The sequence below is a fragment of the Gigantopelta aegis genome, unplaced genomic scaffold (genome assembly GCF_016097555.1).
Source record: "Gigantopelta aegis isolate Gae_Host unplaced genomic scaffold, Gae_host_genome ctg3356_pilon_pilon:::debris, whole genome shotgun sequence".
Lineage (NCBI taxonomy): Eukaryota > Metazoa > Mollusca > Gastropoda > Neomphalida > Peltospiridae > Gigantopelta > Gigantopelta aegis.
The window spans coordinates 22,689-46,225 of NW_024533295.1; the positions used below are offsets into that span (position 1 = coordinate 22,689).

The window sequence follows — 23,537 nt, forward strand, 5'->3', positions numbered from 1 at the left end:
CTAACATTTCAAAATCTGGTATCCCACCTGAGAATTTAGTATTATATGGTATCCCGGTGGGATACTGGGTTCTTGAAGTCTGGTATCCAAAATTAAATTCTGGTATTCCCGGGATATCGGGATACCGTTAATCTCGAACACTGGCTACATTTAATGTTTGTTTTGTTTAACAACACAACACGGATAATTAATAAATCAATGTGCTCTAGAGGTGTCATTAAAGAAAACAAACTTTTAACTGACTGTGGCATATATTTCAATCTTTGTAAGATTGTAGCTGGGACATAGCCCAGTGGTAAAGTGTTCACTTGATGCGTGGTCGGTCTGGGATCAATCCCCAACTGTGGGCCCATTGGGCTATTTCTCGCTCTAGCCAGTGTTCCACAACTGGTGTAATAAAAGCTGTGGTATGTACTATCCTGTCTGTGGGATTGTGTGTATTAAAGATCCCTTGCTGCTAATCGAAAAGAGTAGCTCATGAAGTGGCGACAGCGGGTTTCCTCTCTCAATATCTGTGTGGTCCTTAACCATATGTCCAATGCCATATAACCTTAAATAAAATGTGTTGAGTGCATTGTTAAATAAAACATTTCCTTCCTTGTAAGATTTTGTGGTGAACAAAGTACCGTTCTTGACTTACTTGAACGACTGTTCTTAACTTATTTTGATGCCTGGTGTTTGCTTTTTATTTTATTGTGAATTTTGTTTATCTACATCTTAGTTTATCTTATTTTTAATAACTTCCGTTTTAATTTTAAGGTGCAACTTTGGAGGCGAAATCACAAAGAGTCGACTTTCCGAGTGTACAACATCCCTCCTGATGTAGCTAGAAATGCTGCCAAGGGGAATCTCATCACAGCCTCGGTACGGGACATGTTGCCATCCACCGACATGGTGGCGCGCGTGTCCGTCTTCAATAATTTCTACGTGAGCAGGCCCACAGAGATGGTGGAGTTCAAAACCATTGAAGGAGGTAAATAACATAATTTTGTATTATATATATATGCTGTCGTCTGTCGTATGAGTGAATGTGCATTGAGCTGCGGTTAGGCACCTCCCTACAAGGAGTTTGGCCCAGCTCATCCATCTTTGGTAGTGATTCATGTTAGTCTAGTCTCTACCCTTTGACCAATCCCGCTTGGGTGACCCTACCAGGAGCTAAAATGTTTTATTATCAATAACACTCAATAAGACAAAATACTAATACAAAATTACATCATCAGATATGACTTTCCCTGACAACGTAATGTTTAAGTTCATCGAGAACTGAACAAACTCTCATTGCTACAGCTGAGGGGCAGATGTAGCTCAGTGGTAAAGCGATCGCTTGTTGCGCAGTCGGTTTGGGATCGATCTGCGTCGGTGGGCCCATTGGGCTATTTCTCGTTCCAGCCAGTGCACCACGACTGGTTTATCAAAGGCCATGGTATGTGCTATCCTGTCTGTGGGATGGTGCATAAAAAAGATCCCTTGCAGCATTAAAAAAATGTAGCGAGTTTTCTCTGATGACTACAAGTCAGAATTACTATTGTTTGACATCCAATAGCCGATGATTAATAAATCAATGTGCTCTAGTGGTGTCATTAAACAAAACCAACTTTTGCTACAGCTGGACCAATGGGATGATGTTATATTGTAATGAATGTAACAGAAATTTAGTAGTTAATTTAGTAGTGCATGTAGTTAATAATAAAACTTGTAATAATTTTTATCGGTCCGATAGTTCAGTTGAGTAAAGCTTGACGAACTTTTTTCATTAAAACATTACTCATATGTAATACATTTTGTTTCTTTTTTCTGTTTCCAACAGTGCCCGGTCCTGTGGAGTTTTTTCGTGCCCGCAATCTTGGAGACAACCATTTTAATCTGGAGTGGGGAACACCCATGGATGAGAATGGCTTTATAATTGGATATGACATCGGCTATCAGACAGGTAAGATGCAGTTGCTTTGTTTTGTCTTATCAAAAGCTGTGGAATATGCTGTCCTGTCTTGAGGGAAAGTTTGTAACATTCCTTGTTTCGGATTTCTTTTTGTCATGTGTCGGTGAAAAGATATTGTGACAACTTCACCATGTACTGTTAGAGATCAAGTTTGACTTTCATGGTGATTTACCCATTTTTAACACAGTTATGGCCCTTGAACTTAGGAGATGTGAAACCTTTTTCCGGCAAGTTTTGTTTTCACAATGCCTTGACATATTGAGCTGAAATTTTGTTTATAGCTTCATCATGTACTGTTACAGTTCGGGGTTTGACTTTCATGGCAATTTACCTATTTTTCACAGATTTATGGCCCTTCAATGTAGGAGATACGTATTGATTTACCAGTACTCTTAGAATGCTTGTTATTATTACTGTGAAACAAAAATGGACACCATTCATATATTTATGGACTAATTCATTGGACATTACAACAGTGTAAATAACATGTTTTGAAGTAGTAAAAGCCACATTTTTTTTTACAAGTGCCTGATACCACAGATATTTTCAGTATATCTCTGAATATTACCTAATAATATGTTTGCAGTACATGGCCTGGACCTGGGGAAGATGCAAGACCGAGAGCCACAGATCAATAACCGCTATCAGACTTCGGAAATGTTGAGTGGTTTGCTGCCAAATACTAAATATCGTGTCTACATCTGGGCGCGCACAGCCCGGGGACGAGGAGAGGGCTACTTCATTGAACTGACGACCACAAAGGAAGGACGTGAGTATCTTGGGTTTGAATTTACAAAAACTTTTTGTCCCTTAGTCATGTACGGTGAAACCCCTCAAAACCTGACACGCACAGGACGGGTTATTTTTTTCCACAATGCCTAAAAATATTATACAGTACAAGTTAGCCATTTTTCTCAGAGTTATGGCCCTTGAACTTAGGAGATATATGAAACTGTTTTCCGCATGTTTTTTTTTCACAATGCCTCGAGATATTGAGCTGACATTTTGTGTATAGCTTTATCGTGTACTGTTCCAGATCATATTTGACTTTCATGGTGATTTAGCCATTTTTGGCCCTTGAACTTAGGAGATGTGAAAATTTGTCCTCCAGATCTTATGTTTGCATTGTCTCATTTTGAGCTGAAATTTTGTGTATAGCTTTATTAATATACTATTAGTAGTATTACAGATCAGATTTGACTTTCATGCCAATTTACCCATTTTATTTTTGACAGAGTTATTATCCTTGAATGTAGGAAACCTAATAATTTACTGGCTTTAGCAGTACTCTCCGAATGCTTATGTTTTAAATGTCTGTTAGCTTGAAATCATAAAATTAAAAAACATTAGTGTTGTCTATTTTAGTTGCCACCTAAACCCAAAACATTTTATTATTATTTAGCACGTTGCATTTTTTTTGTCATTTAGCATATATTTAGATTCATAACAGATGGTTTTATACAGTGCATTATTTCTGTGGATTTCTCTTAACTTTGTGCTCTTCCTTTCTTTTGTTTTTACAGGTCCTGGTGCCCCACGATACACAATCGCAGAAGTGGGTGAAACATTTATTAATGTGACCTGGTGGGTCAATCCATACGCATCCTCAGGAACGGTTATTTTCGTAGAATACCGCAAAGAAGGTGAATATTATGATTTTGATAAAACTATTTTGCAAATGCTAATCAAATGAACTTTTAAACCCCTTCTGTCCTATCATCCATCCAAAACCCCCTCCCTCCCTCCACACTCAGTTGGTTGAAACAATATTTTATTAATGTCAGTAATAATTGGGATTGATAAACAAGCAAGAGCCAGTGTTGAGGCCTCTCCCTGAAATTTTTCAAATGCATTTTCATATAGTGAAGTATGGTAAGAGATAATCATGATATTTTTTTTATGACCGAGGAAACCATCAAGTATACACTTGTGCATGGGGAAGGAGGGGGGGGGGGGGGGGGGGGAATATGGACAAATGGAGAACAAATAGAGAGTGTATCAGTTCAATCACAGGGCTTCTAGAATTTTACAAAATCCACTAGCCATGGGATCAGTGATTTTAAACATTTACTAGCCATGATTAAAAATTCACTAGCCCTACTTTACTTAATACAATTTTACTAATAGTAATAATCAGATATGTTACCTAAAGAGGTAGATACTGATTAAAAACTTATAAGACTGGTAGGGTTAGGGGCAGGATATTCATATTTACAAAACAGACTTAACTGCAACATTTGATTAAAAAATTCACTAGCCATTGGGAATGACAATAGTGGTTATTTACTAGCCCAACATTGAATATCACTAGCCATGGGAGTGGGAGCTACCATAATCTAGAAGCCCTGAATCACTATGTGAAAATGTGAGACCTCAAGTCATTAATAAATGTTTTAAAATGATAGTGAGCATTGGGTGGGGAGAGAGATTGCATTCTTTTACTAAGATCATTTTATTGTAACTTCATTATAACTTGCTACGGGCAGGATTTAGCTCAGTCAGTTGAGTGTTTGCCAGAAGTGCTTGAGTCACAGGATCGAACCATCTCGGTGGATCCGTTCAACTGATTGGGTTTTTTTTCATTCCAAGCAGTGCACCACAAACTGGTCAAAGGCCATGTTATGTGCTTTTCTATCTGTGGGAAAGTGCATATAAAAGATCCCTTACTACTAATGGAAAAATATAGTGGGTTTCCTCTCTAAGACTGTCAGAGTTAAAAATGTTTGACAACCAATAGCCGATGATTGATTATTAATCAATGTGCTCTAGTGGTGTCATTAAACAAAACAAACTTTATAACTTGCTAATTTGAGATAAATTAAAAAAAAATTATATGCGTATTTTTTACAGGTGCCCCTGAGTGGCAGAGAACCACGGATGAAGTTGTTAACCGGTGGAAAAAGATAACTGACCTGGAATCAGGAACCTATTATGATATCAGAGTTGTGGCAACGAATGGAAATCAAAGAACAGAATCGCACATTGAGGAAGTGAGCACAGATGGAGTTGGTGCGTATAATTATTAATATGTCATAACATTAAATGTGTTTACAGGCAAATATAAATACAAAAGCGTTTATTCAACTTTAAGGCCTCCCGCCCACAGTACTGTATTTTCCGGCATATAAGCCGCTACTTTTTTACTGTGAATTGCAAAGTGTGGTTTATAAAACGGTGCGGTTTATTTATGAATTTTACAGTAAACGCTGTGCGTATAAACAGCACTTCTTCTTTTTTCATTCTCATAATAATAATATAGCATACCAAATGACTGGGACTTTATGGCTCTTTATTAACCCTTATCCTGCCGTTGACGTGTATACACGTCAAGCGTCATCACAATGACGTCACTTTGCATTGTTTTCATTTAAAAATCGTTTTCTAAATTAATTGTTGACATTTTTGTCAAAAACAAAGTAAGAAAATGTCAATAAATAGTCTTAGAATGACATATCTAAATATTTGCTAAATTGCTGGTGTACATCTTATGTTTTTTTTAAAACAAAAATGACCCGTGGTATTGTTTGTTATTGTTTCTTGTTTTTTTGGTAGCGGTTTCTTTTATCTCTACAAAGTTGTCATAATATACTATTATATATGAACTACATTATGACAGTTGCATTAAATTAGAAAAAGTATCACTTTTAATGCCTAAAAAAGGTATAAACACAATCAAATAATTGTAATCCGACGGCATAAACAGTCGTCGAAAAGCGCCATTTCCCTGTTTCTATTTATAAACAACAGGTCATGTGACAGCACATTTCCCGCCATACAATTTGACAGCAGTAGTACACATTGCTTGCATGTGCGGCTAACTGTTTTCATTAATAATTACAACGTGGTTACTTATACTACAGCAGACGATATTCTAACTAACTATGTTTACTTGAACAGTTACGTCGACTATATGATCGAATATGCACATGTGCTCTGTGTTCGTCGTTGTTTTGTTGTGTGTTGTTTTTCTGCCAGTTTTTCCTTTTCAACATTCACATCAGTATTAATCACTACTGAGTGGATATATATTTGTTCTCATTTTAAAAAACCGAATTACAAACGATAGGTTACGAATATCTGCTGAAGTAGTCTGCAGAATACCATGACCTACATTATTTTCAATAACCAATCACAAAACATTCTCGTTGTGTGTCACACATAATTATGTGGCGCCACCGGTTTTTTGTTTTTATTACTGTACCAGTCGCGGATCCAAGGATTTGGTGTGTGTGTGGGGGGGGGGGGGGGGTCGTGCATGGCTTTTTATGAATAAGCGTATATAAGCAGTGAATGTTTTGTAATAATGTTGTATGGTGGATGACAATCTTTTAAAAATCATGCATGTGTGCTGGGATTTTAGGTAGGGGTGTCTGGAGAGCGAAGTTTATAGGGGATTTCTGTAATGCTCCGCCGGAATATGTATTGAATTTTTTTTTTTTAAATCTGCTCGAGCAGGGACCGGAAAGGGGGGGGGGGGGGTCGACCCATTCCCTGAACACATATCTGCAAATGTTATAAAGATCTATTAAAGTTTTCATAATTATTAATGAAAATATGGTATATTGAAATTTGCAGGTGTTGCCATGGTAACATAAATAATATAACTGACTATAAAATGTTAGCCTTACGTAGGTGGATATTCTTAGTATATATGTGTGTAATTTCATGCTGAAATGTCAACTGATTTTAATAATATTACCAGGACTGTATAATAGTTAATGCTGGAAATTATGTTCATAACTTACAAAAATGCGATGATAGCCGAATGCGCATCTGACCCTATTTTTCAGACAAACCGCGGTTGTCGACTTAATTGTTTCTTTACATCAAGCAGTATGGTTAATAAATCACAGCATAGACTTAAATTTAAAAAAACAAACATTTTTTAATTAAAGTTTTCATAATTATTAATGAAAATATGGTATATTGAAATTTGCAGGTGTTGCCATGGTAACATAAATAATATAACTGACTATAAAATGTTAGCCTTACATAGGTGGATATTCTTAGTATATATGTGTGTAATTTCATGCTGAAATGTCAACTGATTTTAATAATATTACCAGAAATGTATAATAGTTAATGTTGGAAATTATGTTCATAATTTACAAAAATGTGTTGATAGCCGAATGCGCATCTGACCCTATTTTTCAGAAAAAACGTGGTTGTCAACTTAATTTTTTCTTTACATCAAGCAGTATGGTTAATAAATCACAGCATAGACTTAAATTAAAAGAAAAATATTAGTTTTTAATTAAAGTTTTCATAATTATTAATGAAAATATGGTATATTGAAATTTGCAGCTGTTGCCATGGTAACATAAATAATATAACTGACTATAAAATGTTAGCGTTATGTAGATGGATATTCTTAGTATATATGTGTGTAATTTCATGCTGAAATGTCAACTGATTTTAATAATATTACTAAAAATGTATAATAGTTAATGTTGGACATTATCTTCATAATTTACAAAAAAGCATTGATGACAGAATGTGCATTGCACCCTATTATTCTGAAAAAAATGGCAGTCTGCTTAATTTTTTCTTTAAATCAATCACTATGCTTAATAAATCACAGCATACACTTAAATTTAAAAAAAAATAGTAGTGTTTTATTCATGTTTTCTTAATTATTAATGAAAAAATTGTATATTGAAATTTGCAGCTGTTGCCATGGTAACATAAATAAAATAACCATCTACAAAATGCTGTCATTACGTAGGTGGATCATTATGGTATATATGGGTGTAATTTCATGTTAAAATGCCCATGGATTTTAATAAAATTACTAGAAATGTAGAACAGGTGAAAATTCTTTAAATTTAGCAAAAAGAATGCACATGGCATGCTAATTAGGTTACAGAGAAACGTGTAATCGAGTGAGTACAAGTAATTTTTACTTGTGAACTTTTTGGGGTTCACGCTTTGTAATCATACGGGAACAAATAAAATGTTATCAAGTATTTTTTTTTCTTTGCAACTAATGCAAGATTACGAACAATGCATTACCAAGTTCTTGTTAATATTTTCATAAAAATAGTGGGCTTTGTCAACAGTGTGTTTTGTTTACGAAACTTACGATTAGGTGAAATGAAACTGAAAGCCACGTACACAATCGACAGTTATTTATTGTTTAAATTTAAGGGAGAATGGATCTCTTTATTATTATTAAATACAAACAATAAATAACTGTAATTAAGTTTATGGCTTTATTTCAACCGCGGTTTATTTAAAGGTGCGGTTTATGTACGGACGAAGGTCGGAACTTTGTCTAAAAACAAGGGGTGCGGTTTATACACCAGTGCGTATAATAGGCCGGAAAATACGGTACATCTATTTTACTCAGTTGCATACAAACAAATTTAAATGATATATATAAACATGGTATACATTCAAGTTTCAATACAGTATATAAACATGTATGTGTATTGTCCATTTCTTTTGCTCCGTTACAAGCATGACATATATTTACAGTTTAGTATTAAAAAAAACATTTTAGACAAAAAAAAAAGAAAGCTGAAATCTGATTTTAAAAAAGCACCCATCTTATCCTGTATATGCGAACATGTCACACACACACACACACACACACACACACACTGTGTAAAATGTATGGTAAAGGTTAACTTTGTAAATAAAGTTGAAACCAGACACAATTTGTTTTTTAAAGTTGTAGTCAAATATAAAAAGTGTGTTTAATTTCAAAAAAAGGCTATTTCAATTTGATGCCATATAACCGTAAATAAAATGTGTTGAGTGCGTCGTTAAATAAAACATTTCCTTCCTTCCTTCACTAAGGTCTAATACTTAATGTTATACAAATACTGGTTTTTTTTTAATTCCAGGTGACTTCAAATTGTCATTAGTCAGTTTAGAAAAGAAAAGAAAATCTTATCATTGCTGGGTCATGTAGACCACCTGTCCCTTTTCCCCTGGACTGAGACAGTTACTTGTAACAGGGTATCTGTGACTAAAAAAAATTAATAAATAAATAAATTTAATGATGCTAAGATTGAAACTTTAAAACAATTTGTTTTTTTTTTTTTTTTTTTTCCAGCCGCAGCATCAGCATTGGTTGGTAATATCTGGTGGTTTATTGGAATGTTGTTGGCAGTCATCGCCATCATTGTCATTGCCATTTTGGTGTACTTCTGCTGGAAGAAAGGCTTTGACTGTGGCGGTGAGGACAAGCACGAACGCACCGATGTCTACAAGGATACTCAATATTCAGGTATAAGTAAGTTGTCGTTTATCATCGTTGTATGCTTTCTAGTACAAATGAGGCAACATCTCAGGTTTTCAAGCTAACCAAAATACTATTTCTAGTGGTTTTGGATCTCATAACATAGTGTATTTTGAGACAAAATTCCAAAAAAAATGTTTTACTGATCTGCTTGTTCTACAGTAATTAACTGGTACAGATTGAATAATTAACTGGTACAGATTGAATATTTGAATAAAAAAAAATTTCTTCTGTTTTTTAACTGTTTGGAATTGATCAATTACCATACATTTGTTTTCCCTTGTGAGTTTTAAATGCAGTCACTAATATGTCAAATAAAAATGTAGAAATTCATTCTTAATTCACAAAACATGTGAAGCTTCCTCTAATACATTAAAGGCGATGAGATGGTGAAGTAAGACTGCAATTTTTAATGAAAGATGTTTAAAAAAAAAAAAAACATGATAATCATTTGTTGACTGGTTTTATGGTCAAACTGGACCAGATCTACACACCTGAGATGTTACCTCTTGGACCAAATATTACTGTCTCTGCCCATCTTCAGGAATTCATATACAACATTCAATACAAATGTCTACCGTTGTATGTGCTATCCTATCTGTATATAAATGATCCCTTGCTGCCAATGGAAACAAGTTTTATCTGAAGACTACATGTGGGAATTCTCCAATGTTTGACATCCAATAGCCGACGATTAGTTAATCATTGTAATCTGTAGTCCATCCAATCCTCCTACAAAAATATTTTTGTAAATAATTTCAGTTTGGTTTAGTGGGTGGGACATAGGCCAGTGGTAAAGCACTCGCTCGATATGTGGTTGGTGTGGGATCAATCCCCGTCAGTGGGCCCATTGGGCTAACTCTCGTTCCAGCCAGTGCACCACGACTGGTTTATCAAAGGCTGTGGTATGTACTACCCTGTCTGTGGGATGGTGCATATAAAAGATCCCTTGCTGCTAATCGAAAAGAGTAGCCGATGAAGTGGCGACAGTGGGTTTCCTATCTCAATATCTATGTGGTTCTTAACCATATGTCTTGACGCCATATAACCGTAAATAAAATGTGTTGAGTGCGTCATTAAATAAAACATTTCTCATTTCAGTTTGGTTTAATGTAAGAAAAAAAGTAAAACTGTTTTGAAAATAAAATAACACTATTTTTGTGTGCAATTTAAGAAAACAATTGTCTCAGAAATAAATAACTTGTAGTAAATTCCATAGTATGAAAAACGGCATTTCCTGTGGAAAAGACTATAGTGAGGTCATTTTTAAGAAAAACAAAAAACTTTTTATCCTCCTTAATCAATGATGTTTTTACAATCCCATGTAATTGATAACTAACAGTCTAACTTGACTGATGTCCTTGGACCAAGATTGGTTCAGTGATGAAGTACTTGTTTGAGTTTGAGAATCCATTCCCAACGGTGGATTGACCTTCTGGCAAAGAAGGAAATGTTTTATTTAACGACACACTCAACACATTTTATTTATGGTTATATGGCGTCAGACATATGGTTAAGGACTACATGGATATTGAGAGAGGAAACCCACTGTCGCCACTTCATGGGCTACTCTTTTCGGTTAGCAGCAAGGGTTCTTTTATATGCACCATCCCACAGACAGGGTAGTACATACCACAACCTTTGTACCAGTCGTGGTGCACTGGCTGGAACGAGAATCGATCCCAAACCAACCGCACATCGAGAGAACGCTTTACCACTGGGCCATTTCCCAACCCTGACCTTCTGGCACCGGCCTTGGTGGCGTTGTGGTTTGGCCATCCGTCTACAGGCTGGTAGGTACTGGGTTCGGATCCCAGTCGAGGCATGGGATTTTTAATCCAGATACCAAATCCAAACCCTGAGTGAGTGCTCTGCAAGGCTCATTGAGTAGGTGTAAACCACTTGCACTGACCATTGATCCATAACTGGTTCAACAAAGGCCACGGTTTGTGCTATCCTGACTGTAGGAAGCACAAATAAAAGATCCCTAGCTGCCTGTCGTAAAAGAGTACCCTATGTGGCAATAGCAGGTTTCCTCTAAAAAAACAGGTTTAGAATGACCATATGTTTGACGTCCAATAGCCGATGATAAGATGAAAAATCAATGTGCTCTAGTGGCGTCATTAAATAAAACAAACTTTACATTACTTTTATTGACCTTCTGGAAAGGCGTTTGTGGGGCTTATCAACCAGAACATTGCTCCATAACTGTATATCACAGGTCTTAGTACCGTATCTGGGAACAGTGCATATAAAAAATACCTTGCTGCTACTAGTTAAACAGTGGTTAATATCACAGCAGCAAGATTCATCTCACATTAACTGTAGTTCAGAATGTGCTATAGTGTCATATACCAAATTTCATTTACGTTTTACTCCGAAGTAGGGGGAATTTGGGGGTAACTAAAATAGTATACAGTAAAGGAATATATGTTTTAACAACACTTCATCACATTTTAAACAATGGCTTAACATGGTTAGTTTGATGCTTGGTTGATAGAGAGAGAGGAAAACTGTTGCCACTAAATGGGCTACTCTTATTGCACTTTGGGGAACTAAAACAGTATACAGTAAAGAAATATTTGTTTTAGAACACTTCAGCACATTTTAAACAATGGCTTATCACATGGTTAGTTTGTCACTTGGTTGAGAAAGAGATAGAGGCTTCTCTTATTGAACATGGGGAAACTAAAATAGTATAAAGTAAAGGAATATTTGTTTTAAAACACTTCAGCACATTTTAAACAATGGCTTTTTGGTGTCTGACATATGGTTAGTTTGACGCTTGGTTGAGAGAGGTAGAGGAAAGCTGTTGCCACTACATGGGCTTCTCTCATTGAAAAAGCAATGTTTTCAGAGACAGTAATGTTTGAGTTTTTAGTTGCCTAATCATGCTCTTTGCACTTGCTTTGCTTGGCAGTATTTCTTCATGGTTCACCCATTTAGCATGTTCTGAAATGTATGTATATAGGTACTTCTTGGGCCATCCTTCAAAACATATTGCTCATTGTAACCCATTACAATTGTTTTAAAACAAAATTGAATTATGTAAAATTTAATGCATTTGAATGCTATTTGGAAGCTATGAGAATTTTAAATGGGTGAATTGATTTGAGTATTGTGTGTTTTTGAAATGTATTACTGAGGGGTCATTTGCAGTCATTAACATTTTGACAAGTATACAAATCATATGGTAGTGGAAGGGAGTTGATTCCAAAAAATTTTTTTAATAAAAGATATTTGTAAGAAAATTAAAGAGGGGAAAGGGTGTACCAACAATGAGTACAGTTTGTATACTGGTGAAATTGTTGGTAATTGTGAATGACCCCTTTAATTACTATACTGTTTTGGGCATATTTTACTTTTAAGTTGACTTAACTTTGTATGTACACATAACTATACTATTAATGCAGTAGCATGTTACTTAACTTGAGCTGTGTATTGTACTTACTGAAATAATAATAATAATAACAATGCCAACCATTACTCTGAGCTGTTTCTGTTTCATAGTTTAGCTTATTAAAACATTTCACCGATTCTTATAGGTGGTAGATTTCTGTAGTCACTGCTTCGTGGAATGTTTTCATTTTAATTTTATTTACTTAACCATATATTTTGTTTGCACTCCTTTGTCTTCTCATTGTTTATAGTCACATCATCAGTATCATATTATTGTTGTTTTCTATATTGATTGATTAGTTCTATAAATAGCAGAAATTATTTGTTAAATGTGAATATTAACACAGTGACTACACTTAAGACATGTGGGCCCTGTTTTACAAAGCAATTTTAGTGCCAACATCATCTTAAGAGCATAAGGTAGCAATGCACTCAAGGTGATCTTAGTGCTAAATTTGCTTCATAAAACGGGGTCCTGATTAGCTTATTCATGATGATAACCTAGACATCAAAGACCGTTTAACATTTAACTCTACCTGATTATGGCATAACGGTAAATTGTCAAGTACAAGATATGTACATTAAGTGTAATTTAGAAAAGGCATTTAAAAAATGGTAAAAACCTGGATTAAGAAATAGAATACAATATTTGTATTCATTATATACCATATAATTATTTATTTTACTCGTTAGATACATTTTGAAAGAACTAATTGTAATATAAATGATATATCTTAACTGTTAAACAGCCACTCATGTAGTATGCTCTAAAGTCATCAGGTACCCTGGGCCTCATTCTGAAAATAAAGCTATTGAATGTCCCTTTTCATTTGTTATTATAATGTGCTTAAATTTTTACACATTTATTGAAATATTGTAATACGTTATTTATTGTAATAGATATTTTTAAAAACCTAAAACTCTAAAAATTATAAAATATTGATTAAGTATGTGTAATTTGTAACATAATTACAGTACTGACAGCAAACCTCAGGTGTGATGTATATGTCATCAATAATTATACCAAGCTGACTTGAATGTGCTCATGAGCGTCTAGTTTTGTATGATGGTCAGACTTGAGTCACAACAAGCTGACTTGAATGTGCTCATGAGTGTCTAAAGTAGTGTCGGAAATAGAATAAAAATTATTTTCGTTAATTATTTCTTTCATATTAAACTGACCAGTAAATATTTTGTAAATACCTATTTAATGATACTCTACCTAATTTAGCATTTACTTGTTTTGGCTCTCATTGATGTACAAGGTGGTGTTTACTCTTGAAATTAAAATAAAGTCAGTAAACAGGAGATTTGTGACCTTTATTGGAACAGACTGTAATACATTTTTGATGGTATGTGTCAATTTCATTTACCCTTAAACAAACTTTTAATTTATAACTTTAAGTTAACTGATTATTTTGAATTGCAGCATAAATTATTAATTATGACCAGCATATTTAGTGAATATAAATTCAATATTAGTACATAAGAAATTTACACAATCTTGCAACAACTTAAAGGTGCTATATCATAGTTATATGTGAGTATCTGTTTGTGATAAAGATTCTCCAATAAAAATGTATTTTCTACTAGTAGAATTTTTTTTTCCTATAATCATTTATGGGCATATAGTTAAAGGTGTAGTATTTAAATGTTAAAGCAAAATGTAATAAAAACATGATTTACAATAGCTGTCATTATGCAACTTTGAGATAGCACCTTTAATACTGGTATAATAGATCACAAACTCAGAATGGTTCTTGACAGTTTTGCTTAAAAGTTACTTATAAATGTCTACAAATATTTTGTTTTGGAGAGGAATAGGGGTGAACTGTCATCAGAAACAGTCCCTCATATATTGTAACAGCAATGAAATTGACACTTTGATCAAAATTTATTATAGTCTGTTCCAATAAAGTGCAGAAATCACCTGTTTACCGACATCTTTATTTTAATTTCAAGAGTAAACACCACCTTGTATACCAATGAGAGCCAAAACAAGTAAATGCTAAATTAGGTAGAATATCATTAAATAGATATTTACATAATATTTACTTGTCTGTTTAATATGTAAGAAATAATCGACGAAAATAATTTTTATTCTATTTCCGACAGTACTATAGTTTGTATGATGGTCAGACTTGAGTCACAACAAGCTGACTTCATGGATTCAGATGAGTGTCTAGTTTGTATGATGGTCATACTTGAGTCACAACAAGCTAACTTCATGGATTCAGATGAGTGTCTTAGTTTGTATGATGGGCAAACTTTAATCACAAGCTGACTTCATGGATTCAGATGTCTTGTTCGTATGATGGTCAGACTTTAGTCACAAGCTGACTTCATGGATTCAGATGTCTTGTTCGTATGACGGTCAGACTTTAGTCACAAGCTGACTTCATGGATTCAGATGTCTTGTTTGTATGACGGTCAGACTTTAGTCACAAGCTGACTTCATGTATTCAGATGTCTTGTTCGTATGACGGTCAGACTTGAAAAATAATTTGCTGTTGCTTTGCTTGCTTTATGCATGTAGCTGCCATCCTAACTGTGTGTTACATCTGCTTGCATTTCGTAGACACGCACCGATTCCCCAGCAAATCATCGGATGTAGGAACCGATTCGAAAGCGTTCTCCAACGAGTGGTATGACAGGCACCCTGACAGGTGAGATGATGTTATTTTTATCATTCTTATAAATGGATGGTTACATTTATTGACTAGTATGTGCGGACATAGGAATGTTTATAGACTTGGGAGCAGGATCTTGGTTAATTGGAAGAGTGCTTGGCTAATGTGCTTGGGTCGAAGGATCAAATCCCCTTGGAGGAACCCATTCTCTTATTGGTTTATTCTCTGTCCTAATTAGTACCCCACGATTGGTATTTGAAAGGCCATGTTATGTGCAGTCCTGTCTGGAGGGAAGTACATATAAAATATCCCTTGCTGCAAATGAAAACATTTAGTGGGCTTACTCTGAAGACTCTGTGACAGAATTACAAATTTTGAAATCAAATAGCCAGTGATTAACAAATCAGTGTGCTCTTGTGGTGTTGTTAAACAAAACAAACTTTAAACTTTTAAAAGTTAGTGACTAATAAGTGTGGATACAAGAATCTTGATCAACTTGTAGTTTTGTTGAGTGTTCTTTTTAATTTATAATTGCATATACAGTGCAACCCCCCTAAACCGGACATGCTTGGGACCAAGTAAAATGTCTGGTTTTTAGGGGTATCCAGTTTAGAGAGGTTCTCTTTTGTACTGATATTTAAAAGGAGACCATGAAAAATGTCCGGTTTTGAGAGAGTTCTGGTTTACAGAGGGTCTGGTTTTGAGAGGTTTCACTGTATATGTTTCTCTTGTACTGACCATTAGTTGTCTTTGGTAAAAGTAACATGGCATGTGGGCCATTAAGGTGTTAAGTGATTGAATTTCTTTTGAATGCAGTTAATTTTATACTTTTAATTGAGCTTGTTTAAAGTATTTAAATTCTAGGAAAAAAAACAATGTCATATTCAAATATTTATCAGTTCATATAGATTTCATAACAATTTCTGTTCCATAACAACATACGTTTAGCAACTTTGGTATTGTCTGTTCAAGTGTCCAATATACTTCTTAAAGTTTTAAATATTGTCAAGAATTTTCTTTTTGAAAAAATATTTTTTTATTGGGCATCTAAAAATTGCAAGCATATTTTAATTTCCCTAGTGCTTGTTTGTGCAGGTCTAGCTTTGATTAACTAATTTCTTGTTATGCATTTAATTTAAGACATCATTTTCAGTGATAGAAATAAGCAGAATTTCTCACTTGTCCACCAGACAGGTACTTCTACAGATCTACTTGTCAGTAGAGAAGTGGGCGGTATTAAGTTAGAGGTTCGGTATCGATATCGGTATATTTTGGGTGGTTTACCTCAGTATTATTATGGTATTCAGTATTACGGCTCATCTGCTAATTTCATCTTAATAAAATTAGAAACCATACACACGGCTTTCGTCTGATTTATACCCAACCCATTTTGTGTTTGTCAGATTATATTGTTAGTGCTTTACTAAAATGGCAGGAAACATTTTTCAGTACCGAAATTTCAGTATTTTGAAATGTGCTCGGTACGGTAAATCGGTATTGACACGATACCGATACTGAACGGTTTATACGGTATACCTGCTCTAATTGTGAGCCAATATTTTCTACTTGTCAGCCAAAAGTGTTTGTTTTGTTCAAGTACCAGAACGATGTTTTTGATTACTCAACATGAAACTGTACTGAACATTTTTATTTGTCCACTGGACAACCACTGAGGAACATTTTGCTTATCTGAGCAGATTTTCACTTGCCAGGACAGACAAATGCTTATTTCAAAAGGTGGTTTGAACAGGGAAATCCTATAATTTTGTAGATGTAAGGGATAGAATCTAGTTCACTTTCCTAAGTTCGAATCCCCTCAGTGGACTAATTATCTGATTGTATTTTTCCCCATCCCAACGAAGGAAGGAAGGAAATGTTTTATTTAACGACACACTCAACACATTTATTTATGGTTATATGGCGTCAGACATATGGTTACGGACCATACAGATACTGAGAGAGGAAACCCACTGTCGCCACTTCATTGGCTACTCTTTTCGATCAGCAGCAAGGGATCTTTTATATGCACCATCTCACAGACAGGATAGTACATACCACGGCCTTTGTTACACCAGTTGTGGAGCACTGGCTGGAATGAGAAATAGCCCAATAGGTCCACCAATGGGGATCGATCCTAGACCGAGAGCGCACCAAGCAAACGTTTTACCAACTGGGCTACGTCCCACCCATCCCAATGAGTGCACCATGACAAGTATCTCAAAGGATGGAGTATGTGCTGTCCTGTCTGGCAAGTGGCTATAAAAGATCCCTGCTAATGGAAATTTTATCAGATTTCCTCCTAAGACTTCTTGTTACAATTACCAAATGTTTGACATCGAACAGATTATGATCATAAATCAATGTGCTTTACTGGTTTCAGTTTTTGTTTTAAATTTGTAGATTTAACTGATAAGTAGTTTATGCAAACTCACTTTTCTGCAGTCTGCATGTACCATTAAAGTCACAGGTCTACCTTAGTTTGAACCTGTGAAAATGGACACTAAGTTTGGTTGATCTACAAACCTGTAACAGATTTGAATAAAGTTACAATAGAGTGACACAAGAGTCTGTGACAGTGAAACAGGGAAATACTCATAAAAACAGACTAGAGTTCGTCTCCATAACCATGGTATTAGCAGAAAGAGTAGCCCATGAAGTGGCGACAGCGGGTTTCCTCTCAGTATCTGTGTGGTCTTTAACCATATGTCTGACGCCATATAATCGTAAATAAAATGTGTTGAGTACGTCGTTAAAGGAAGGGACAATTAATTCATTCAGCCTGGTATGCATATTCAACGATATATAATGCACATTATCGTTTAATATCAAGTATAATCGTATAGTTAATTAATAAAATGCTTAAATGTGACAACTATTATATATAACGGGCGCAGCCATTTTGTACCATCCCAGTGAATACGCCCTCCGTCAGGAATTAGTCTTCGAACTGAAGAAACAAAACATACCTGATTTTTTGCAGATGCATCACAATGTTCTGTAATAATATCCATCCCAGTAAGCCGGCAACATAATAGTTATTTCAACACTTTGACAATGGTGGCTTATTTTGTATTGAAAAATAATATATACTTGTTTTGTACATAAATTAACCCATGTACTGAAATAATAATCGGAGTGTGTTCTTGGTTAATTGGTCTTTTCTTTCCATAGCCTGTACCTGTGGTTCCTGATTGGCAGGTGTATATTTAGATGGTCTCTAGACACACTAAAAAGACGTGCCTCTTTTATTAAGATCACAAGGTATTGTCTGTTAGCCGCGCGGACGCCCCTCAAATCATAATGGACATTATCACTTTATTACTGTAAGTAATTCTGTAAAACCCTTGATTAAATAGACTTTCCCCATCTAAAATCACAAAACTGACCAATTACGTAGTCTCAAAGAAAAGAAAATTATCACTTGGGTATTGTGAGTGGTCGTTTTTGCTCGAACGTACCCTACCAATAGGCCTAATAATAAGCATTTTTTCTTTGGATTTTTTTTAAAGAGAAAAATACTATAACTCCATTTCATTCTATTGATGCAAATTGAAATATATTTAGTTAAATAGTTTATTATACTATCAAGTCATTTATGTTGTTTTACAAGTCAGGTTGATAAAAGCGAAGTGCCTTGTCGTAAATTAGAGCGTTTGTTTACACTGTGCTTAAGAGGGGTTGGATGGAGCTGACGTCACTTCGCCCCAAGCTATACCACCAGACGTCACAAAAACGAAACAAAATGGCTGCCCCTAGTTAGAAGGAATAATCATGGTTTTTTATTAACTCTAAAATTACGCATTTTTCATTTGTTAAAGTGTCAATATGTGTTGGTGGTTCGGGTATGCATCTTTCCAACACATAAGGCTCTTATTTGAGTTTACCCTCCCTTTAAATAAAACATATCTTTCCATACCCATGGTATTAGAGACTCTAGGATGACCAGAAGCACATCGGATGTTCAGAAATGTTTTCAAAATCTTGATTAGCAATATTTCTAGTCAGCTGAAAATTGATTAGCAACTACTGTTTAATGTTTCAAAATTGTGTAACGATCTCTGAAACTTGCGTAGCGAATTGCAACGCGATACTGAACATAATGTTCCTGTCAATTATCAAAAATGGACCGGCTTCGGTGGCGTCGTGGTTAGGCCATCGGTCTACAGGCTGGTAGGTACTGGGTTCGGATCGTAGTTGAGAGCCATGGGATTTTTAATCCAGATACCCGACTTCAAACCCTGAGAGTGAGTGCTCCGCAAGGCTCAATGGGTAGGTGTAAACCACTTGCACCAACCAGTGATCCATAACTGGTTCAACAAAGGCCATGGTTTGTGCTATCCTACCTGTGGGAAGCACAAATAAAAGATCCCTTGCTGCCTGTCATAAAAGAGTATCCTATGTGGCAACAGCAGGTTTCCTCTAAAAAACAGTGTCAGAATGACCATATGTTTGACGTCCAATAGCCGATGATAAGATGAAAAATCAATGTGCTCTAGTGGCGTTGTTAAATAAAACAAACTTTACTCTTTTTTTTTTTGCAGTGACGAAGAAGATGGATTTAGGCGAAGCCAGCATTCGCTGAATGAGAGTATGGAGAAGCGTCCATACAGTTACCATAGCGATGACCACGACAGTCGCTACTCCGGCCACTACTCGCAGGAACCACGGCATTCCGAACCTTACGACGACGCCTACGAAGAGTACAACCGCCCCTCGGGATATGACCCTGATGTCGACGAGAGAGAGCCTGATAAGTTTGACCGGGACGGCTACCCTAAAAACCAGAGATACACAGTCGAGATGTCCCCTGAACAGGTGGTTCCTCCAACAGACACCTTCGTCTAGATCCACCATTTTACAGACCTGTGTTAGCTAATACAGAGCTTAGGTGATACTTAGAAAAACGCGGTGAAATGAAAAAACAAATCTTTAGATCATTACTTCTGTTAGGTTGTTTTTTTATTCTTTAGAAGAATTGAAAATATAGTGAAATGATAAAAAAAGATAGAAATAGTATGAATCAAAACTACTATTATTTTAATTGGTGCTGAGAAGAATAATTGAAAATTGTTATTTTAGTGAATGCTTTTTAAAAAACTTTTAAATATTTGTGAAATGAAAAAGATACCAATATTTGATTTTTACAATTATTTTTACTTAGTTGGTGCTTAAGACAATAAATTGTAAACTTTAATTAGGCAACTGAGAAATAATCTTTACTTCAGTTTTTAAAACAATTTTGCAAGAAGCATAATTATATATTAGATTTTAAAAATATTTTATAAAACATATTTTATGTACATTCTAAATACATTTTTAAACACTCCAGTGTCATATTTTTACATTATATTTAGAACTGATTCTTATCATATATTTTGCAGTTTTGTTTCTAAAGTGTACGTACCTACATTTTATTCCTTACAAAGGGATTAGATCAGAAAGATCCTTTCCAAAGTGGTCTGTGCCTTGCCATTTGCATGTAACATTCCCGGGCTAGTGAATATAAAATTTCATAGCATCAAGTTTCATTCAAACTGAATGGTTTTGCTATGTCAGATTAAGTCTTAGATTTAAATTGTAAAGTTTTATAACCATTGGCCCAAATTTGTTTTCTTTACACTGAAACAGTGAAACTATTTTTATAATTGTGTAATGGAATTTGCGCTGTATATGTGTATTTACAATTTATAGCTAGTTGTCAAATATATCCACTTCAAATATTCCATGAGAGCATGTGTATATGAATTTATTTTGCAACCACCGTTTCTATTGACAGATTATGATGACGGATAAAGTAAAGTCATATCCATATAATAGCAGGATATAACTTTTGATGTCACATGCATAGCTACATTACAAAATCGCTCATTTGACCTCTAGGTTATTGTACAATGTAGCTGAAATAACAGAAATAATATCTTTACTCCTTAATTTTTATTGTCTGGAAGATAAAGATAATAACTAGTTCATGACGTTGGAACCTGAGAAATTCTGCTCGGCAGAACCTTGCAGAATTTCCCATTCTTACCTTCACAGGATAACGGCAATATCCTACGCCATTAACTAGTTATTCTCTATATATCCGTTCAATAGTTTTATTAATAATTATGTAAATTGCATATCATTCCTCGTATCGTACATGTACCTTTATCCAGTTATTTTTTATTGTTTCTTATGCTTATATAAGCAATGTTAAATTATGCAAATAAGCCATTTTTATTAATGATATATGTATGAAATGATTTTTAAAAATAATTTCAGATTATTATTTACATTTGGAAATTAATACAGAAGTTAATTCTGTCATGACTGTAATATTTTAATTGTGTACATCATTGTACATAGTTTTTACTGTTATTAGTTTCCTACCGGTCCAACCAGAGGGGACTATAGGTTTCATCTCAGTTCCTCTGTCTGTCCTACGTATAGTTTTTCTCATGTTTTTTTCACAAGTCTTGAGAGATTAAGCTGAAATTTTGTTTATAACACTATCATGTACTACAGATCAAGTTTGATTTTTATGATGATTTACTCATTTGTGACAGTTTTATGGACTAGGAGAGATGAAAATTGGCTTTTCTAATTTTATTTTTGCAATGCTTCAAGATACTGAGCTGACATTTTCTGTTACAAATCAAGTTATACTTTTATGGCAATATATCCATGTTTCACAGAGTTATGGCCCTTGAACTTAGGAGATATGAAAATGTGTTTTCCTAATTTTATTTTTGCAATTCCTGAAGATATTGAGATGAAATTTTTTATGTAGATTTATCATGTATTATTACAAATCAAGTTTAATTTTTATGGTGATTTACCCATTTTTCAGAGTTATGGCCCTTGAACATAGTAAATGTGAAAATGTTTGGGTCTGGTTGGGGACATGTATTGCTTTCGCAGTATTCTCAGAATGCTTATTTTACATATCAACATTCTTACATTCCTGTAATGTAGATAGACCAATGGTTTTTTTGTATATACCACTGTCTAATGTCGCTGTCAGTCATATAAAGGAATGTTACCCTATTTGGACTAACTATCATGCATGTAATCCTTTATAGTACTTCAAACAATTTATTTATGTGGTCATCTCAATTTGCCCCAAATTTTGAACTTAACATGTTTTGTAAATAAAACCCCAATTAATCCTGACCAACATAGTTTGAGTGTGGATTATAAGGTTTTTGATAATCAAGATAACAACAGTCATAACAATAATTTGAATGAAAGCCAAACACCTGGCAACTCATTACAAGGTGTGAGTATTAGATTATATTTATGATTGCAGAAAAATCCTTTAAAAAAGGCGTGGAACTTCAGTTGACAACAACATGTGTGCACTCCACATTATAGAAATAACTGTTACATGACTACTTGACCATTTATTACGAAATTGAGAGATATATTTGTTATTGTTACGGCTGCAGTTATTTTGACTGTTTTTAACTCTGAAGACCAGGTTCAAACTACTTCCTGTAATAACTTGATCTGTCAACATAAACCTTAACATTTATGGGGAAAATATGAATAGTCCTTCGTCTTTTAACATATCATTGCATTGATAAAACTTTTTATAAAAAAAAAAAAAAAATTAAAAATGAAACTTTTAACATTGCATATTTTATGTATAGACTGTAAATAACTCTAGTAATTTAGAATAATTTTGTATGTACCGGTACATGTGTATTTTTATTAGTCATGATTATAAATAAATGATTTTAGCCCACACAAGTTGAAAGTACATGTTGAAATTTGAAGTCAGAAGATGTTCTTTATATATATATATATATATTCAGTGAGACTAACGAAACTGGAACAGTTTATCAGCATTGATTCATTTTTGTTTTTTCTTTTTGTATTTGTTGAAAACAGTTTTGTGGGTTATGATTGGAGATCTTTGTTTTCACTCAAAGTTTATATGTAAATATTTCTACAAAATTCATGCATCATTTTGTAGAAGCTTTTTTTTACATTCCAGCAGAATCATTTTTAATAATAAAAGATTTTTATATAAACAATGTGTCCATTCTGTTGTTATGAATTCCAACCAATTAGTAATTTTTAGTTTATTTTCATATTATATCCATTTAAGATGCAAGCACGCTGTACTGGGCACACAAATCAGCTACCTAGGTTGTGTAATCAGGACCAAAGTGAATGATATAATAAAGAGGTGCAGAGCAGAAGTAAATATTTATGCAATATAGAGGTTAGTGCCTCTACGAGTCCAAAATATTGGACTTTAGTATTCGAGGGTCAAACTTGACCCACATCTGAGTATCCGAGTACACCAGATGATAATGAGATGAAGGAATAAAAT

General features: G+C 34.5%; 1 protein-coding gene across 1 annotated transcript in view; it reads left to right on the forward strand.

Moving 5' to 3' along the window:
• The window catches only part of LOC121392065 (neuroglian-like), a 45,621-nt gene extending 22,386 nt beyond the window's left edge, over window positions 1-23,235 (forward strand). The window contains exons 13-20 of the mRNA XM_041523453.1: window positions 760-973; window positions 1,811-1,933; window positions 2,529-2,711; window positions 3,466-3,585; window positions 4,793-4,951; window positions 9,003-9,176; window positions 15,166-15,253; window positions 19,759-23,235. Of these exons, the coding sequence (XP_041379387.1) occupies window positions 760-973; window positions 1,811-1,933; window positions 2,529-2,711; window positions 3,466-3,585; window positions 4,793-4,951; window positions 9,003-9,176; window positions 15,166-15,253; window positions 19,759-20,062 (1,365 nt within the window). The 3' untranslated portion in view covers window positions 20,063-23,235. The remainder of the gene's footprint in view (window positions 1-759; window positions 974-1,810; window positions 1,934-2,528; window positions 2,712-3,465; window positions 3,586-4,792; window positions 4,952-9,002; window positions 9,177-15,165; window positions 15,254-19,758) is intronic.
• The last annotated feature ends 302 nt before the right edge of the window (window positions 23,236-23,537 follow it).